This window comes from Psammomys obesus, unplaced genomic scaffold (genome assembly GCF_907164565.1).
Source record: "Psammomys obesus unplaced genomic scaffold, mPsaObe1.curated_primary_1811, whole genome shotgun sequence".
Classification (NCBI taxonomy): Eukaryota; Metazoa; Chordata; class Mammalia; order Rodentia; family Muridae; genus Psammomys; species Psammomys obesus.
Genome location: NW_026596234.1, coordinates 1,800,208 through 1,819,824, shown reverse-complemented (window position 1 = coordinate 1,819,824; position 19,617 = coordinate 1,800,208). Strand labels below are relative to the sequence as shown.

The 19,617-nt window shown below is 49.9% G+C and overlaps 2 protein-coding genes across 5 annotated transcripts; one reads left to right on the top strand and one right to left on the bottom strand.

Moving 5' to 3' along the window:
* Positions 1-3,145: 3,145 nt before the first annotated feature.
* Positions 3,146-13,146, top strand: Lsm14b (LSM family member 14B). Of its 4 annotated transcripts, XM_055596207.1 has the most exons (10): positions 3,146-3,489; positions 4,739-4,902; positions 6,017-6,152; positions 7,094-7,210; positions 9,103-9,270; positions 9,495-9,572; positions 9,766-9,927; positions 10,227-10,377; positions 11,414-11,598; positions 12,024-13,146. In XM_055596207.1, exons 1-9 carry the CDS (start codon positions 3,363-3,365, stop codon positions 11,583-11,585), a joined length of 1,275 nt encoding a protein of 424 aa, XP_055452182.1. In that variant the 5' UTR covers positions 3,146-3,362; the 3' UTR covers positions 11,586-11,598; positions 12,024-13,146. The 4 variants fall into 4 exon arrangements, with proteins under 4 accessions (XP_055452182.1, XP_055452184.1, XP_055452183.1 ...); XM_055596209.1 differs by lacking the exon at positions 7,094-7,210 and having other exon boundaries at positions 3,147-3,489; XM_055596208.1 differs by lacking the exon at positions 9,495-9,572 and having other exon boundaries at positions 3,148-3,489.
* A 906-nt stretch (positions 13,147-14,052) lies between these two features.
* Psma7 (proteasome 20S subunit alpha 7) lies at positions 14,053-19,559 on the bottom strand. The gene is made up of 7 exons (XM_055596195.1): positions 19,373-19,559; positions 17,030-17,156; positions 16,444-16,568; positions 15,736-15,858; positions 15,217-15,336; positions 14,591-14,653; positions 14,053-14,260 (listed from the first exon to the last, which is right to left on the bottom strand). Exons 1-7 carry the CDS (start codon positions 19,466-19,468, stop codon positions 14,168-14,170), a joined length of 747 nt encoding a protein of 248 aa, XP_055452170.1. The 5' UTR covers positions 19,469-19,559; the 3' UTR covers positions 14,053-14,167.
* Between the last annotated feature and the right edge of the window lie 58 nt (positions 19,560-19,617).

Here is a 19,617-nt window from a genome sequence, read left to right as displayed (position 1 = left end):
CTCATGTTGGGACAACAGGTCTGTTGAAAAGTGGTGGGAATGCAACAGTGGGAAATGGAGTTCATCTGGAACCACAGACAACAGGAAGACTGCTGGTTGTGCAAATGCCTCCTTCTTACAGTCCAGCCACATACACAACACTGCTCTCTGAACATAGTCACCCTAGGCTGTCCATCCCCTTTCCTCTGCCTTCCACCCAGTCCACCTGTGACTCCTTGTTCCCTCCCAGGCAGTATCTCTTTCGAAGTGCTGTGATGAGATCCTGAGTGTGGGAGGGGCCAGGTCAGGCCTCCTCACCTGGCATATCTCTACACATCAGAGCACTGTTCTTGATTCCTCTTTACCTGTGGACCACCAACGGGCCATGTTTTTCTTATTCTTGTTTTGTACTCTTTGTACTAAGCAATGTACATATGTGAAATTTGGTGTGCTGGCCATTTCTTATCAGGGGTGCTTCTGAGTTACAAAATGGTTTTCTGTGGTACCACACACTCACCTGCTATGGAATACTGGCCAGTGTAACCCCAGCTCGCCGGCAATGAAGTGTGGGATGGGGATTCACCTTCCTGCCTTCTACCTGCCCTTCTTGGGGATTGTTGCACCCTGCTCCCTACGTGCAGCTCATGGTTGCAGCAGAGATTTCTGCAGCCACGTCTCGGGTTCTTCACACATCCAGCCTAGCCACTTTCAAAGCCTCATGCAGCCATTATCTTCTGGAGACTTCTAGCATACCAGTAAGATGAACAGAGCAACTGAATCACCATTTGGGAAAAAGAAGACACGGAGATGGGGAATCCGGCAAGTCAGTTTCTCAGAAGCCCTGGCTTCTTTTTCTACATCTCTCCACTCACTGGCTCAGTGATTATCAAATGGGTAGGCTCACTAGGCTCTCCAGACCTGTACACTTGGGGTACCGGGCAGATGTTCCAGCCAGGAAACAAAACCCTTCACCAGTGGATACCTTGGTCAAATTTCAGTCTAGCACAGCTGCTCCCCTTCTTGGGCCTGTCCAAGTACCCTCCATTCCTGGTACTGGGCAGGACACCAGAAATGAATGACAGAGCCTGTATTCCTGGACCTGGGCACTGTGTATTTTTAGCCTCTACCCTGTGTGGGCGTTCACACTGTGTCTAGTGTCCTCAGGGAACCACCCAGTTGCAAATGCAGGAACCTGGCAGGCACTTTGAGGCCACTGGGGGCTGAACTCCCCCTTCCCCATTTCAGGTGGTAGGGCTCAGGAAGACAAAATCAACCTCTGTTAACTGAGGAATGCATACACCTCCGACACTCCACTCGAAGCTCAAAGCTCGTGACTCTGTGACCTTGAGTTCCCTGGCTGAAAGGTAGGGGGAAGGAGAGCCTCAGCTGCACAGCGGGATCAACAGCCAGGTCACTGAGGTGCTCACAGGTCCCTCCATCCACCTCATCAAGTACAATGCGGACATCTGAGTGAGCAAGGCCATGCTGTGGTGAGAGGCGGGATGAGGAAACCTCTCCCCAGCAGGGCTGCCTCAGTTTTCCTGAGCACAATTTCCCAGGAGTCAAGAAGCAGCTGTGGAGAGTGTAGCTGATTTGTGGTTGATCGGACTTTCCTGCCTTCTCTTCTTTCTGTGCTGCTCTGTGCTGGTGAGCGCTGTTACTCAGTGAGTCTTACAAAGGAAGGGGCAGTGTGGAAGAATAGCTACGACGTTTAAGGCCTAGACTAGTATCTCAAAAGACTCTCCATACTCACATACTTCGCTTGTTTCTGCCTCTGGAAACTGGGGGAAATCAGCCCACTACCGTGTCTAGTGTGGTGGCTCATTCTCAAAATTTTGGCACTTTGGAAGGCTGAGGCAGGAGGTTAGAGGCCAGTCTGATCTGCCTCTAGTGAGTTCCAGGCCAACCTGAGCTAAGAGCATGGGCCCCATCACAACAAAAACTGCAACTGAAAGGAAAATCAGGGTCCGTAAGATGGCTCGGGTAACAGCACTTGCTGCTAATGACCACCTGAGTCCCCATTTCCAGGACCCATGTGGTGGAGAACTTAAAGTTGTCCTCTGACTTCTACACGTTCTGACATATGCATTGCGTACACACGCACCCCAAGTTTTAAAAAAAGGAAATATTAAAAATTGCAAATGTTGACAACTACTCTCAGCACCCACCGGTGGTGGTGGTGGTAAATTGATGTCACCACAGTCAAAAAGATATTTTATGTCTCACATTTAAAAAACATTTTCGCTATAAGGGACATTTCCTTATCTCCTCTTTCATTCTATTTCACTTTTATAAAATACTGATCACCACCTACCAAACTTTCCATAGTACTCAATTTTGGACCCTAATCTGATGGAAGAGGCTAACTGTAAATAAATATGCGCTCACGAGAATATAAAATTATCAATCATGCATGACACGGAGCCAGCAAGACAAGAATAGGGAATGATTTAGGGAGTCTCCCAACTTCATAGCTGCGGGCATGGCTTCAGGCCGCAGTCTGAGGCTGCGTGCTGGCTTGGCTGGTGGCCAACGCGGGTGGGAGCTACCTAAACCATTCAGGGCTTATTTTTAGGACTTCCTCAGCGCCGCAAGGCTGGGAAGAGCGCAGGGCTCCTCCTGCACTTTCTATTTAGGGGGCGGCCGCCGGGAACCCGGCAGTACTGAGCAGCACCCGCCAGCCGGTTCCTTGGTCCAGGGCCCGGGCGGGACTCAGGACGCACCTGGCCCAGCGCTGGCTAACTGTCGGGGTCCGGCTCCGGCAAACAGGAAACGGAGACAGAAGTCTTCTGCCCATTAACACCGGTGCCCGAAGGGTGACGCCGGCACGCGCGGAGGGAGGAGCCTGGCGCTCCTCCAGGGCCAGCCCCAGATCCGCCCCCGAGTTTGCAAACAGTAGCTGCCCGCCTGCCCCGCGCACGCGCGCTCCGCCCCGCCCTCTCAGTCTCATGCCCCAAAGCCGTGCGCTGGGCCCGCCGGGAACCGCCTGGGAAGAGCCCCAGGGGCAGGTCCCTGGCCGGCAACTCCCAGCTGCGCAGGCGCGGGTCCGCCCACTGCCGGCGGCGCGGCCATATTTAAAGGGAGCCGGGCGAGACTAGCCAATGGGCTACGAGCGTGCGGGGGCGGCGCGAGGTGGCGGGAGGCCCCGGATGTGGCTGCGGCGGCGCTCCTCCCCCGCTCCCCTCAGACTTAGGCTACGCGCCTCGCTCTGCTCCTTCTCCTGCTCGCTCGTGGCCCGCAGGCCCCTAGGCGCGGCTGGAGGCGCCTCGACGGCGGCGGCGGCTCGAAGCTGCGCAGGAGTGGGCGGCCAGGCGACCGCGCGGCGGCGGAGCGGGCGGGGCCCGGCGCTGGTCCCCCGCGCCCGGCGCGCCCCGGCCGCCGCCATGAGCGGCTCGTCCGGTACCCCGTATCTGGGCAGCAAGATCAGCCTCATCTCCAAGGCACAGATCCGCTACGAGGGCATCCTCTACACCATCGACACCGACAATTCCACCGTGGCGCTCGCCAAAGGTAGCGGCCCGCCGCCGCCGCGCGCCCAACCGCCGCCCCAACAGCTCCGCCGCCCCGCGCCTGCCGGCACAATGGTGTTCCTGGCTTCGGCGGGGGCTGAGGGAGGCGCGGACCACGGTCCTGCAGGTGTCGGGGGGCGGGGCGGCTTTGAAGCCGCGGACCTCCCCACCTGCGGGGCGAGACGCGCGCCAAGGCGGGGGCACAGGTCCTTTGCGTTCTCCTGGAACCCCCTCGGCAGCCACGGCCCACCGCGTCCTGGTACAGCCTCCCGCCGAGCTGGGGCGTCGGTTGAGCTGCGGCTGCCCTGCTCTGAACTCTCCCGACCCTGTCGACTTGAGGGGTTGGTTTGATGAGAGAAGTCCAGAGTCTGTGCGCTAGTCGCGGCATCCTGAGGCCCCAGAGCTTCTTTGTCTCCATTCTTGGCGTAAAATGGGGCGCTCGTTTCCTTGCTGCTCCCCAGAAGCGTGTGTTAGACCCTCGAGGGTGCAGAAGGGTCAAGGCCAGTCTGAAGCCAGCGGACCCAGACTGCGGCGCTGCAGGGGAGAGCGCAGTGTTCAAGGCTTTTTATTCACTTGAACTCTTCCTGCTGCACTTGACGTGAGATCCCCAGTTGGGAAAAAAACAGGCGCAGAGTAGGACCCTGTCCACGATAGGACTTTGCTGCTTAAATCCTGCCACCAGACTCCCTCAATCCAGGAGTCCTGCCAAAGAGATGTGGTAGCATTCCTAGATCCCTGTAGAAGGGTGTCTTGGGTCCAGGATTTCCTTACGGACAGCTTGGACACAGAAGCTGACGTTAGGGGTCTGAATTCCGGGACTCCTTCCCTTTGTTTCTCCACCACCCATGGCCTTTTGTGTGTATACAGGGCTTAGGGAGAGTTTTTGTGCTTGCCTAGGAAAATCTCAGCTGCAGCTTATGATGAGGGTTCAGGCATGAAACTGCGGTAGGTTCCATCTGCAAAGTCAGATGTGAGGAGGGAGGTTCTGCAAAGCCAGCCTAGTCTGCAGGGAGCTTTGTGAGACTTGGGAGTCTGAACATTTTCATGTCATCTTCCTGAACTACTACTATTCCTTGCAATCTTTGCCACAAGGAGCCTTATAGGTACTGTCAGCTGAAAATTGAGCGATTAAGTAGCTGTTAATTGTAAAGAGAGTGCTGCGTCAGAGAGGATGCTCTGGTGTCAGAAGCTTGATCTAGTGGACGTGGCACAGGACAACAACTTAACCCTTCTTTTTCTCAACCCCTAAGTGAGGTCCTTTGGTACTGAAGACCGTCCCACAGATAGGCCTGCTCCCCCAAGAGAGGAAATTTATGAGTACATCATTTTCCGGGGAAGTGATATCAAAGATATTACTGTATGTGAACCTCCAAAAGCTCAGCATACACTCCCTCAGGATCCTGCTATTGTTCAGGTAAGTGTGTCATGCTTCTATGTGGGTGTGGCTTATAAGAGGCTGGTTTCCACATGGATCTTAGTGTCATCTGTTTGTCTAGAGCATTCAACTTGAATTGCCCTCTAATGAACACTGGCCTGGTTTTCTTTTAGATGGTTTCTGTTCCTAGAGGTATTAATTCATGCAGTAGCATTTGCTTTACAGAGTAGTATGTTCTGCATGGCCAGGCGCTAGGGAAAGAGACTTGTAGCTTGCTGTGCGTGGTTTACAGATGTTGCTGCTGGTGGTCTTGCCTGGTCCTGGAGTCCCTGGAGCATAGCACTCAAGCTCTTGAGTGGCATAGTGTTGAGTGTCATCGGATTTTTCGGTGGTGACAGGGTTGCTTCACTGTCTTAATAGTGTATTCCATTGTTGTAGGACTCTAAATTTGAAAGTATTAAGCTAAATCTGACTGCCTGGTAGGTTATACCCCAGGATTGCTAGGGGAAGGGTTGATTATTTTCTTTTGTAAATTTAGACTTTAGTTGACTTCTCCAATTCAGACTGCTCCAGGTTCTGAGGTGAAGCTATACGTAGAAAGGTGGGAGCAGGTAGGGTTGGCACGTGGAAGCACTGAAGTCAGGTTGCTGAAAGCTTGGTGGATAGGTACTCAGGGTCCTAAAGGGAGTACCAAGGAGACTACCAAGGAGACTAGAGGAGCTGCATGGAAGTCAAAGGAGGCTTTGGGAATGAACAGGCAAGTCCTCATGAGCAGTCATAGTCCTGGAGGCTGGGTCGGGAGAGGAAGGACACATTTGGAGATATGTAAATAGTTCCTGGCCTCACAGCTATACCTCTTCAAGGGAGCCTTCAACTAAAGGTGGTGTTTCCTCATGTAGAAAGGTCAGATTGCTGTTGGCAGGTGGGAGGTATGAGAGGGTTTTAATTTTGTGAAGAAGCTCATGCAGCTGTCATGAAATGGGGAAAGGCATCTTTGGCAACACTGGAAAATGCCCAGAAACTCTCCCGACCATATCAAGAGTGCAGGCTGACAGACCTGGCACCCTCTCCCTGTCTGAGAAAATGCTGTGTGTAGAGACTTGAAGGGTAACAGGATGTTGCAGTGCTCTTACCTGTGTATCTCGTTGTTCAGTCCTCCCTGGGCTCTGCCTCTGCCTCGCCCTTCCAGCCGCATGTGCCTTACAGCCCCTTCAGAGGGATGCCACCGTATGGCCAGCTGGCAGCCAGCTCCCTGCTCAGCCAGCAGTATGCCGCTTCCTTAGGTCTAGGTGAGTGACCATTCTGTGTGCTCAACTACTCATACCTGTGATCACCTAATAGTGGAGTCATACACCCTGAGAAGGGGGCTAGTTCTTCATGTCACACAGCTGCTGGACTATTGCCTGATAAATTACCCAGTGCAGCTTCAGCTCCTTAGTGTTTAATAACTTGTTTTCTGAGACTAAGGCAGCAGCATTGAATTTTGCACCAGGTGACATAAATCAACATGCACCTGGAATCAGAAGTTCTGGTGCAGCTGTGCTTTCTTACAGATGAGTTCTATCTGTGAGCCCATCAATACCTTATGTCCTGTTATAAGCCTGTATTAACTATTGAAAGAGCTCAAGCATGGCTTCTTTTGAGGTTCACTAGTCCTAGAATAAGAGTACTTGTGTGTTGGGAGTTAGAGCAGCCCAGTCTTTGACCTGGATCTTGAAGCTGTGTTCAAAAGATGGAGAGTTGGGTGCTTATAGAGCTGGGGAGGCAGAGACAGGCAGGCCCCTGAGATTGGTTAGCCCAAGGGTTGAGCCTAATCAGTGAGTTCCAAGCCAGTTGAGAGATCCTGTCTTAAAAAACAAGGTGGATGACACCCCAGGAAGCAACACGCAAGGCTGACCTATGGCTTCTACACGAATGTACATATGTACACATATGTGCTTCCAACATTCCTAAGAACATAGTTTGCATCTTGTCCTTTCACCCTTGCTCAGACTCCAGCATAAGGCAGCTGAAGCAGGGAGTGTTAATTAAGCTCCAAACCAATGCTATGGGCCACTTGTGATTGCTGTTCTGATGTGTGACAGGTGACTTCTCAGCCTGGCTCTAAAAAAAAAAAAAATCATCATTTGAGAGGTCACTTGGCTCTTTCCAAGCTTGCTAGGCATAAGACAAGTATGTCCTGACTTATTTGTGTGCTTTCTCTGTGCTCTTCTCTCTCTCTCTTCTTTAGAGAAGTTGGTAAGCCCTCCAGCCTCAGCCGCTGCTTCCAGCCCTAGTTCCTCTCCATCTCCACAGCCTGTTTCAGAGCTTGACATGTCCTCAGAGCCACCTCAGCTCACTTCCAAGGGTAACAGCAGTTTGGAGAACTAACTGCATGCTGTCTTGTAGATTATGAGAGCCAGGGGTGAACAGAATCAGGATGCAGGAGCTGGAACAGATCATTTGCTAGGCCCAGGGATCAGGATGCTGCTTCTGTTTTGTTCAACATGTGGCCTGATTTTATTAATGCCACAGTTTTTAAAGGGTTAAGAGTCAGCAAAACACTTAATTTCACTCCACCTGGGGTTAGGATTTGACCTGTCCATGGCCATTGCATGAGAATACAAAGCTGTTTCTCTGGGGTTTTCTAGGTCCTAAAGGTTCTGGATTGCTGCTGTGGGACTTCCTAGACAACCTGGATGAGACGTGTTCTCTGTTCAGGGCATTCAAAGTGGGGCGCTTGCATGGCAGCCCCAGGGGCTTGGCTGCATGAATAGTGCCATCTTGAGAGCAGCTACTCCCCTATCTGCTGAGAGAGCAGCACTTTGGGTTTCTTGACTTTTCTGATGTTCTCATGCTGATGTTTCTACATGTCTGTTTTACATGTGTTGTCATGCATGCTAGTAGCCAGCTCAAGGCATCATTACACATCTCAGTCCAAAAGGCCTCCAAGGGTTGGGGTATAGCATACTATCAGTTCTGTATGTGTGGGTTAAGTCCTGTAGGGCTTTTTTGTATCTGAATTAGGGTAATTCAGAGCTGTGACTGGAGATAGTTTTATTTTCTTTAGGACCAGTCACATAAATCTATCCATAGGGTAATACCGCTTTTTAAAGAGCACACAAGGGGCTGGAGAGATAGCTAAGTGGTTAGGAGCATCAGATGACCTGATGCTCCTGAGTTTGGTTCCCAGCATCTACATGGTCTCTGTCCCTCTTCTGGCCTAAGGATATTATGTGTGCCTGGAGTGCACAGACATACATGCAGAAAAAACACCCCTACATGCAGAGATTTAGAAACAACACACACCAGCTACTTCTGTGTGGCTGTTTCCTGTTTGTCCCTTGGGGTCCTGGCTGAGTGAAATAGGCCTGAGAAAGTGGTCCAGCTTAGTTTCTGTCAGAGAGGACCTTGTGGATACCTGCCTTGGAAATGTGTCTCTAATCCTGTCACTAGAGTTTCTCCACAGCAGTGTTTTCATTTTGTTTCGCCATGATCAGGACTTCTGTTTCATATCTCAGTCCCGTTCCACACAGCCCCCAAGGAGTTAATGTTCCCCATGAGTTAAAGGACCTGGGACAGGTCAAGGGACAGCAGACAGTACTGGTGGCCCTTTATGGTTTGCCACCAGCATTTATTTTGGGACCACCACTGTTACTGTTTAGGGGTTGCATTTCGTGTGGTGCTGTAGATATAGTCCCTGACAGTGGGCACCTGGGAGCTCATCCTTGCTTATAAAGAGCTTACTCTTTGAGAAGCTGTGGGTTGTTAACCTTCATTGTAGTTCGTTCTGCTCAGCTCATCCTATTTTTCATAAAGCTGTTCTAGAATTAACTTCAGAGTCTGACTACTATATTTTGTAGAAGATCCCAGGCTGGAGTGGTGGTTCTCCAGCAAAGAGAAGAGTAACTGTTCTTGAATTCTGAATTTATTTTAGGGCTGTTGATACCTTCAGGGTTGACTAGAAGACCTGTTGGTAGCACAATGACTTTCCTTTCATTGTAGTTCCTTAACATTGTAGTTCAAGGATTGGTGCTCTTAGAGAACTGGCTTTGGCGCCTCCCTGTGACTTGATTTCTTTGTCACCTTGGACCATCTTCAAAGGGAATGGGGCGGTCTGGGAGAGTAAATCCTGGGTTCAGACTTGATCTATACAGTATGTCACCCCTATTGTACCCCTAAGGTACCAGCCAGAAGGAGAAATGGCTGGAGATACCTCTTTCTAACTGTTGCTAAATTTTCCTTCTCTCTTCACCTCAGGAGCTGGTTTTCCATCTACTCCAGTCGGCAAGAGCCCCATGGTAGAGCAGGCTGTCCAAACTAGTTCTGTTGATAACTTGAATGCTAAGAAACTGTTACCCAGCAAGGTCACCTCAGGAACACAGCTTAATGGTCGCCAGGCTCAGCCAAGCAGCAAGACTGCCAGCGGTACTTGAACACTGATTTTTCTCTGCAGTGTGCTCTGTGTTCTCAGTATAGTACTCACTGGTCTATGTTTTAAAGCATATCCTATCCCAAACTACATGCTTCTGCGAGCAGGCCTGTGGGCAGCCTCAGTCCCATAGGGCTGCATGTGGTGGTGGTATTGTGCTTTGGTGGCTGGGTTCTGGCTTCTGCGGGAGCTTTGCCTCACTTTTCCCTTTGCACCTTAGATGTAGTCCAGCCGGCACCTGTACACACTCAAGGGCAGGTGAATGATGAGAACAGAAGACCTCCACGGAGGCGGTCAGGTAACACCCACGGCCACCTGAGTTCTAGCCATGGCAGCAGGCTATGCTTTGCTTTCCTGTGCTGGGGACCTGGGCTAAGGTGGTGCTTTAGTGAGCTGTGCCTCCTTGTCTGCAGTGTGTCTGTGAGCTGCTTTGAATTCAAGCTGGAAATGTTGGTGACTTCAGCCGTTGTGTTTTTTTTTTCTCCACAAAGGCAATCGGAGAACAAGAAATCGTTCCAGAGGGCAAAATCGTCCTACTAATGTTAAGGAAAACACAATCAAGTTTGAAGGTGACTTTGATTTTGAGAGTGCAAATGCCCAATTCAACCGAGAAGAGCTTGATAAAGAATTTAAGAAGAAACTGAATTTTAAAGGTCTGATTCATTTGAAAGTTATGTCCCAAGAAAGCTCTTAGACTGGGTTAAGACAGAAGGGCTGGTGTCACTCTGGAATGAGTTGGGATCTTGATCAGTGTGCAGATTGCATAACCTGAAGAATAAAGTTGGGTGGGCTTGTGAAACTTGTGATTTGCAGTTGAGAGGAAAGGATCACTGTGGCATGAAATGTTTAGGTCATTTTCTGGGCTTGAGGATAGCTGCAGAGTGGGCCTCTAGCAGGAAACCACTTGGGTAGTGTTTGTTTTTGGACCTTTGTGCTCTCCTTCTCTTTGTAGACGACAAAGCTGAAAAGGGGGAAGAGAAGGACCCAGCTGTGATGACCCAGAGTGAAGAGACTCCGGCTGAGGAAGATCTTCTGGGGCCCAACTGTTACTATGACAAATCCAAGTCCTTCTTTGACAACATCTCTTCTGAACTCAAAACAAGGTAAAGGCCTCACTGTAGAAAGAATGGCTATTTTGTAAGTCCTGGGAGGACATGACTAAAATGTACTAACATTAAGTCAAGCTGTAAGCTTATATTCTGATGGGTGTCCTGGGATCTTATTTTTCTAAATAATAGGTACAAGAGTCCCAGCTGGGTCTACCTCTGCCAGCTAGGATGTAGAACCAGAAGCTTCTGTCTGTTACCTAGCCTGATTACGATTTGCTGAGGTCAAGTCTTTGCACGTCCTGCTTTTCTTTTTCTCTTCCCTGATCTGCCTGCTGGTGTGGGAAGCCCTTAAGAACCTTGCTACTTGGGCAATTGGTTGAGCACCCTGTCCTCTCAAGTATTGTAAGTCAGTGATTGTGATGTGTATAAGCATTGTGGATGAGCTGTGTCCTAGACTGTATGCAGACTCCTGCAGACCCAGGAGTCCTGTTGAATGAGTACTAGGCATGCTGCCAGCCATTGAAGAGCAGGATATGAGCTGGATAGCCTGAGCCATGTACACACTTTATCAGGGGAGCAATTGAAGCAAGAAAGAGACGAGCTAAGAGAAGGACTTAGATTCAGCTGTATCATCATGCAGGGGTGTGGCCAGCTCTCAGCAACAGCTAGAAGAGTGGTGAAACCAAGATCTGCATGTGAGTATGCATCAGAATAGGCAGGGTGATGGTGTAGGCTATATTCTAAGTGAGGGCACAGCCAGTCAGGGATATCTTGCTGACCTATATAGCCTCTTGGTGACAATGGCTAAAAATGGTATGAGAGAGCTAGATGGCATCTGGGGGATGGTCACCAAGTGTCAGCAGGAAGGGCTGTTCTTGTGTGGGTCCTTAGGGACTTCTTCTGTTACTCACTTGTCTACCATTGTGATAAGAGGCCTGATTTCTGCAGTACTAGAGTCCGAGCTCCAGGGCAATGCTCCCCTGCCTCTTTAACAACTGTAGCAGTAGCTCATTCTTCTTTTTCTGTGCTATTTCAGAAACTTCAGGTGTTGCCCACTATAGTCAGATTTTGCCACACTTTCTCGGTTTAGTTCTAGGCGGACAACATGGGCTGAAGAGAGGAAACTGAACACTGAGACCTTTGGAGTGTCTGGGAGGTTCCTTCGTGGCCGTAGTTCACGTGGTGGATTCCGAGGAGGCAGAGGAAATGGGACAACACGACGAAACCCCACTTCCCACCGAGCTGGGACTGGCCGGGTGTAAAGGTGCAGTACAAGTGAGTGGGGGAACCTTCTGGATCTTGGATAGGAAGTGGTGGGGTGAGCATCCCTAAACAATGCTTAGAAGCTGGGGACCAAGCCTGTCTCAGAAACTGCACCACAGCATGGACCTTGACCCTTAGAATAACTCAGGCACATCCTAGGAGCAGTGGGGGTCATAACCAGGCCCCTGCTTCATCTGAATGGGGAGGGTCAGCTGAGGGCTTGTGAAGTGTGTGGTCTGTGAGAGAGAATGGCAGCCAGTGGCTATTGAATCAGAGCCTGTTAGCTCATTATTGTGGAACAAGTCTGGCTGAAACATCTGTACAGTGCTGTGTGGGGTTTGGAGGGCCCACAGTTTCCTACCTTTACTACTTTCTGGTCATCCAGGGGTACTGTGTGACAGGGACCTGCTGGACTCACTCACTCCCTGTTTTCACAGGATCCTGAAGAGGCACAGAGGTGCTGCTCTGAAAATAAGGACAGAAGGAAATGCTACACTCACCAGGAGAGGTGGATCTCATTTACCACGTCTGGAAATCCTTATACTGCTTTTTAGTTTTGGACTTAACCTAACTTGGACGTGGTCTGAGTTAGCACCACTTGTTTTGGGGGAAGTATTTGTAGGTGACCTCTGAAGGTATCTTGACCTACATTTCCTTCTTGGTTGCACACAGCCTAATAGTAAGGTTTTGGTATTTTGCAAAAAGGTTTCTATAGGCAAAGGCTCAATCCTCACTTTCTAACTTTTTTTTTTTTTTCGTGACAGCTTTGACTCTTAAAATGGAACCAAATTTTATTTGGCACATGTGGTGTCCAAATGTGTCTCTCTCTGCAACCCATCTGGCCCCTGGTGCTGCTGGCCTGGTACCCCAACTGCTAAAAGTGGGAAGTCTCAGGAGCCAGGCAGGGCCAGCACAGGGTGAACCAGTCATAAGGGGTGGGAGGGCCAGGGGCAGGGAAGGGGTGGGGGGGTGTTTCATGGATCATGTTGTGTAATGAACCAGTGACGTGTTCAGTGTTGGGGGCTGACAGAGGATGAGTGAAGTAGTGGGAAGGGCCTGAGTCTCACATAGAGCCTGCCTTCCACAGGTGCTGAGGCTTAGTGTTGAAATCCAGGAATCCAAGACGAGCTCATGTGGTGTGCCTGACGTTCCCATCCTTGTTAGCCTCTGGCTGCACTTAAGTGTTCTCATCCACTTTGAAATGAGCCAGTCTCTTTTTTTTTTTTAAGGTCACTAGCCTTATTTCCTCAATTGTAAATAGTTCTTGTGTGTTTATTTTAAAGGTGGTGGAGGGAGGGTGGGGACATAAATTTGTTGCATGAGTAAGTGGGTCAGCTTTTCTGTATAAGCATGCATCCTCTGACAGGGCATTTTGTTGAAAATAAGCACCTTGATAACCAAAACCCCTTCAAAATAGCTACAAAGCGTTAGTTCTGTATTGATGAAGTCACATTGTAAAAGCTTGGGTTTATTTTTGTAGGACTTCATAGCTGAGACTAGAACATAGCATTGGGGCTACTGTTGGGGTAATGCAAACTAAATAAACATTTGAACCTTCAAGTATTGCCTCTGTCACATGTGTCTTGCCAGAGCCTACCCAGAAGCAAGCAATAGTCAGGCTTAGAGAACTGGTAAGCTAGTTAGATACTTACAGGTACCATATGATGCACCAGAAAAGTGACCTGGTGACAACAGCCCAAGTAGACAGGCTGGGCCTCACTGGCTATCTAGTATGGATGCAACTTCATATGGGCTCTGGAGGAACCTGCATATGTGTAAGCAGCTATGTATCCTTAAACCAGTAAACTTGAGTTTAGTGTTTTTACAGATGTTATGCTAGGCATAAATTTGACCTAAGAGTTAACAAAAGGGAGGGGGCAGGATAAAGAAAGCTGTAAGCTAAGGCTGATGGAAGAATGAACTGGTCTAGCAGCCAAGAGGAAGTGTATTTCTGGCAAAAACAAAACAGCAATGACACCCAGCTAACCTTGTATGACGAACAGCAAAACGTACTGAACTGTTTTGGGGGTGGAACGGGAGATGGAGGTTTTTACCATGTAGCTTTTTTTAAAGAGGTTTATTTTGTGTATGGGTGCATGACTGAGTATGTGCTTATCACATTCATGAACTGGAGTTTAAAGACAGTTGTGAATCATCTCATGTGAGTGCTGGGAATCAAACCCAAGTCCTCTAGAAGAGCACCAAGTGCTATGCAGTGAGCTCTCTCTCCAGGTTTTACATGCTAAGGCAAGAGGAGTTACACGTAGCACTCAACCAGCTCCACCGCCAATCCTCAAATTGGTGCTGAACAAAGCCATGGCTCTGCATACTTATATTTATTGTGGAGACTTGAGAGTCTAAAAGGAAATGTGTTGAGAACCCTGGCTCTGCCAAACCCTTTGGCATACACCCATAGAGTAGAGTGAAGCAAGCACGCATCCAAATGACATGCATGTTCTCATCACAAAAGTTAAAAAATGTAGTAGTTTATTGGGCTCTCGGACAAGTAGACAGAAGGCCCACAACACCGAGGCTTGCTCATGATTCAGGCTGAAAGCTGCTCCAACAAATGCTCACTTCATCAAGATGCTTTCTTTTGTTTCTTCTTTTCATTTTCTTCTTTTTCTTTTTCGATTTCAGCAACATACTTCTCAATTTCTTCAGGATTTAGAATCTGCCCCACAGAAAGCACATTCATGGTTAATCTTTACAACCTGCCCTGTGGAGGACTGCTGGGGGCAAGGTGAGGCAGAGACAGCGAACACAGAAGCACATCTAACAGGCAGGGAGGGAGCCAATGCCACAGTGTATAAATGTCCCCATGAGAAATTAACCTTCAGAAGCATCACAGGAGCTGGGGCTGGTCCCCCAAGGCCTTCAGCCCTGTAGGCTAAGATGACATCAATAGAGCAAAAATCAGTGTGTTAGTACACACTTGTAACCTGGCACTGGTAAGGTAGGAGTTCTTGTGTGTAGGAACTCTTCCACCCAAAAGTAGACTTACTTTGAGGGGCTGATCCCGCCTCATGACAGCAAGTTCAATGTTTTTGCCACCTGACTGGACCACCTTGAAGAAGGCAAAGAGTTAGTTCATGCTTTCATGTAGCCCTAAAATACGGTTCATGACCAAACCTATCGTATTAAGAGAGTGAACATCTATATAGCTTTTGCCCCAAATGCACTGTCAGGCCTACTCAAGATAATCTGTATAATACCCAGTCTGTACAGCAACTTTTCAATAGACAACAATGGCTGCTAGGACCCAATGCCTGTATTTCTAGCTACTCTGGTTTCACCCACTTGCATCCTAACTCCCTGACTTAGCAACTCAAATCTCTGAAAGGCCCTGTCACCTAAGCAAGAAACTCCATAGCTCAGCCCTGTTTCTCATGTTCTCCCCTTAAGCAAATGTGGCTTTTCCACACAGGTTTCTGTGTAGCCTTGGCTGTCCTGGACTCACTTTGTAGACCAGGCCGGCTACAAACTCAAGAGAGATCTGCCTGCCTTTGCCCACCTCCTTGCCTCCACCAAGTGCTGGGATTACAGGTGTAGACTACCTGCGCCCAGCCCATTGCCCACTCTTAAGGCAGAGCAAGCACATCCTGCCTGAGGTTTCCCATGTACACTCACTTCTAGGAGTGCCTTGATCACTAGTTTGATGGTCAGATCATCTGTCTCGATGGCATCATCAGTGTAGTTCTTCTCCAGGAATTCACGCACAGACTTGGCGCCCCGGCCTATGGCATTGGCCTAAAACAGACGTGTCTTAGCAGAGCCAGTCTGGCTTGCCAGTAGCTGCTGTTGGCTCTTAATAAGTGGGAGGTGCTGTCACAGACCCAGGTCCTACCCCCCCCCCCCTTTTTTTGTAAAAGGCTATTAGATCAATTGGTGTTGATCCTTAACCAAGAATGGAAGGTCTTTTATTTCATTATCAAGAGACAGTTGGGGAGATTTCAATTTAGGCCCTCTCTTATAATCCCATTGTCCTTTGATACAATGCCAAACAGCAATGTAGAATGTTTTGCTTTTATACACACACAGAACAAATAGGCAATGCATGTTAGAACTAAGCTAAGAGGTTGTCATCTGCTGGCGCCAGCTCAGTACCTCCCTAAAGCCCAAAGTTCTATTGTTTTGACACAGACTTACCTTCCAAGCATGGTATGTGCCTGAGGGGTCAGTCTGATAGAGTCTGGGGGTACCATCAAAGTCAAAACCCACAATGAGGGCAGAGATACCAAATGGCCTGCGCCCATTGCTCTGGGTGTAACGCTGAAAGGAAAAGAACACCACCAACCATAAGGTTCATGCCATACAGCAAGACCATTGCTTAGTAAAGAGACAAAACTAAGTCTAACCCCAAGCAACCACAATTCAGATGCTAAACTTGAGAACAGTGTTCAACATTTCCCTTTCCTCTTAGGCACACCAGGTCTGAAAATGTATTTTGCACTTAAAAAAAAAAAGTATGTGTATTTGCCTGGATGTATGCGCTTCACATTTGTGTCTGGTGTCAGAAGGGGGGGGGGGGGCGCGCATTTCTTGCTAATGGACTGACAGACAGTAAGCTACTTTGTGGGAACTGAACCTGAGTCCTCAGAAAGAGCAGCCAATACACCTAACTGCTGGACCACTGTTTTTCTAGCCCCTAAATCATGCATTTTAACTGAGACAACTAGAAGTCCCCTCCATACATGTTTCGTTTACGACCATCTTACCAGAGTGGAGGGTGCCTTTCAGCCCTCTCTCAACTGCTTGGCAAATATTTGTATTCCCCTCCAGAGAAGAGAGTTCAGGATAGCTCCAAGCCAGGAGATGCAGCAGAACAGTGCTGTAGTTGCCCGAACAAGTGCCTACCTGCTTCAGACTGGCAATATAGCGGGTGATATACTCCACAGTGACTGGGTCCTCCACAGTCAGCCGGTGGCTCTGACACTCTACCCGGGCTCTGTTGATGACTATTCTGGCATCAGCAGTGAGGCCTGAGACAAGAGGAGAGGTTCTACAACTGAGTTACAAGAACGACATGATCACAGCATCTGATTATCGCATTCCAAAGCACACTAGCCTCTGCAAGCTTTCACAAGAACATACATGAACAGCTGGGAATCAAGTTATGCTGGCACTTAGGGCAAGGAGGGTCCTGTTACTCCTGCAGCCACAGGTGCTCCTGGACCTGGAGAACATTAGTCAAGGTTGCTGCTGAGACTAACATAGCAGCAAGGTCTAGGAATCCAGACCTTGGAATCCGGGTCTTGCCCACCCCAGCAGAGGCCCCCAAGAACAACTGCTGTTTTCACTCTGCAGACCGGGCTAGCCTTGAACTCAAAGAGATCCATATCCATTTCTTTTAAAGGCTCTCCACTTACATGTATCACAACTGCCCATCCCCACCAACTAACTAGTCATCCATGCTCAACTTGCCACCCTGATCCAATTGTACCTGCAAAGGCCATGCAGACATTATCGTCCAAAGCACAGATCTTCCGTACTGTTCTTTCATCTTGTAGCTTGGCCACTGATTTTTTTTCGACACCAAGAACAACAATATCCCTTCCTCGAACACCAACCTTAAATGAGAATACACAAGTCACTTTTAAGAATCACATAAGCAGGACAGCTGTTAATCTCTGACACAGCAGAGTGAGGTGGGATTAGCCAGGCACAAGGCTTGTGGGGAGCCCCACCAGAAAGTATGGCCTATCACACTTGACACATGACCAGGAGGACCTAGACCCACTCCTATGGACTAGGACAAGTTATCAGGACCTGAATGCCAATCTCATGTGTTTAAAGCACTGAGGTGGTTACAGTTGCATTGCAGCTAAACAGCCCTGTGCAGAAGCCCGGTCTACCATCCTGCCTGCTCACACTGCACAAGGCTGGCAGGAGCCAGTGTGCTACAGTGTGAAGCACTGTCCACTGTTAAAGACACTCCTCCCTGCTTACTGCTGGTATTGTGGAAGGGAGGAAATAGCCACTGTTTGAACAAGTGAAAATGTTCTGGGGATGGTACTTGTAAGCTAGGCTTGCCATGCATGCCCAGCACCACCAAAAGCAAATCAAACAAAACACCACAATCAACCCAGGGAGCCTCACTGACATTTAAGCCTTTAATCAAAAGAGAAACAGAAGCAAATGCAGGAATCTCTGAACAAGGCAGTTAGGCACAGAGGACACAATTCGGTGGCATCTCACAGATGTGGGGCGGCATCCCTGGACCCAATCCTCCAGATGCCAGGAACCTTCCACAAGCTCCTACTAAGGGAGAAGCTCTGCCACGCTGCTCCTGGTCTGGAGGGATGCATCAAGCACCTGCAGATTCTAGCTTTCCTCTGGTTTTGTGTGTTTCTGAGTATGCATAGAGACCCAAGGTGCTGGATCCCCTGGCGCTAAAGTCAAAGGCAGTTTTGAGCCCTCCAGTTTGGGTGCTAGGAACTAAACTCAGTACCCTGAAAGAGAGGACCTGCACTCTTTAATGGCCGCACCATCTCTCCAGCCCTCCAACTCTTTTTGAGATGTGGAGCTCACAGATTCTGCTACACTTGCTGACCAGCAAGCCCAGAGTATCCTCCTGTCCCTGCATCCTCGGTGCTGGGATTCCAGGATGTCACTGTATGCAGCAGTTGCCTTAAATTGGGGTGGGGGTGCTGAGGAGCCAAAACCAGGACTTCAGGTGTGCAGAGCAAGCACTTCACCAATTTAGCGATCTTACCTGCCTCACAGTTTTTTTGTTTTCCAAAGAGGGATCTCTTACTAGCCATATCACTTGGGGCTGAGGAGATGGCACAACCGTTAAGAGCACTGGTTGCTCTTCCAAAGGACCAGGGTTCATCTCCCATCACCCATATGGCAACACAACTATTTGCAAATCCAGTTCCAGGGAATCTGACACCCTCGCAGATACACATGTAGACAAAACACCAATTCACATAAACAAAAATAATTTGAAAGTAAATTAATAATGCATACAGGCACACAAAAACAGAAAGGAGGGTCTCTCGTTTTAGAATCCCAGGATGACTTCGTAGTTTTGAGATTTTCAAGCCTCAATCTTCTAAATGCCAGAATTACAGGCCTGCACCTCCAAGCCTGGCCATTCTGGAGTTCTTTGGATGGGTTAAGTCCCTAAAGATAGGGAGCTTTAATCTCATGATCAAATACTTGGGAAATACAAGCGCTTCAAGACTCATAAACCACGTGTGTTCCCGAAGATCAGGTGACTGGAGGGAAACAAAAAGCAAAACTGTCTCACTGCTGACGTTTGCAGGTGACCTGCAGTTCCTTTACCAAATGGCTCTAAGGTCCCTGAACAAAAACTGGGGCGCGGTGAGAGGTGCCCACCGGAACCAGAACACAGCGTCCGTGGAGCAGGCGGACCCGGAAACAGCCTGTCTCCGTCGCAGGGCCGACGAATTACCCTTTGTTCACATCGCCCACCTGGGCCTAGCTGAGAGATCCCTCAAGTCCCTGCCGGCGCCGACTCCTAGCCAGCCTCCTGCCCCCGGCGCGCACCTGCGGCCTCCGTCTTCCGCACCGCGCGAACAGCACCAAGATGGCCCCGGCCCATGCGCGGGGGCTACGCTCCCATAGACGCTCCGCAACGGGGAAGCCTGGAAAAGCCGCCTGGTTCTCCAAGGAGCGCGGCACAGCCCCCCGCGGCCCGGCTTACCCCGCGGCTACCATTTAGTTCCCGTCACTTCCCGGGCCACCCGCCGCTAGCAGAACGCCCGGCCCCCGCGCCAATGTCTGCGCGCCCCGCCGCGCAGGCCTCGGGCCCGCTCACCGCGGTGGAGCCCTTCTTGACCGCCTCCTGCGCGTACTCCACTTGGAAGAGGTGGCCGTCGGGCGAGAAGACGGTGATGGCGCGGTCGTAGCTCATTACTGCGGAGGCGCGAGCTCGGGACGCCGCCGCTCAAAAGCGCACACTCACCGCCAGCGCCCCGCCCGCCCTCCCGGGCCACGCTGCTGGCGTCCGCGGCGTCCGGCGTCATGGGGACGTGCGGAGCGGCGGGGCGGGGCAAGACGGGC

Bases quoted from the DNA above. Each gene is read 5' to 3' on its own strand.
- Lsm14b (XM_055596207.1), top strand. From the start codon at position 3,363: ATGAGCGGCTCGTCCGGTACCCCGTATCTGGGCAGCAAGATCAGCCTC. The intron at 3,490-4,738 runs GTAGCGGCCCGC...TCAACCCCTAAG, and splicing joins CACCGTGGCGCTCGCCAAAG to TGAGGTCCTTTGGTACTGAA. The intron at 6,153-7,093 runs GTGAGTGACCAT...TCTCTTCTTTAG, and splicing joins TGCCGCTTCCTTAGGTCTAG to AGAAGTTGGTAAGCCCTCCA.
- Psma7 (XM_055596195.1), bottom strand. From the start codon at position 19,468: ATGAGCTACGACCGCGCCATCACCGTCTTCTCGCCCGACGGCCACCTC. The intron at 16,569-17,029 runs GTACAATTGGAT...CTCTTGTCTCAG, and splicing joins TGTCTGCATGGCCTTTGCAG to GCCTCACTGCTGATGCCAGA. The intron at 14,654-15,216 runs GTGAGTGTACAT...GCCTTCTTCAAG, and splicing joins TGATCAAGGCACTCCTAGAA to GTGGTCCAGTCAGGTGGCAA.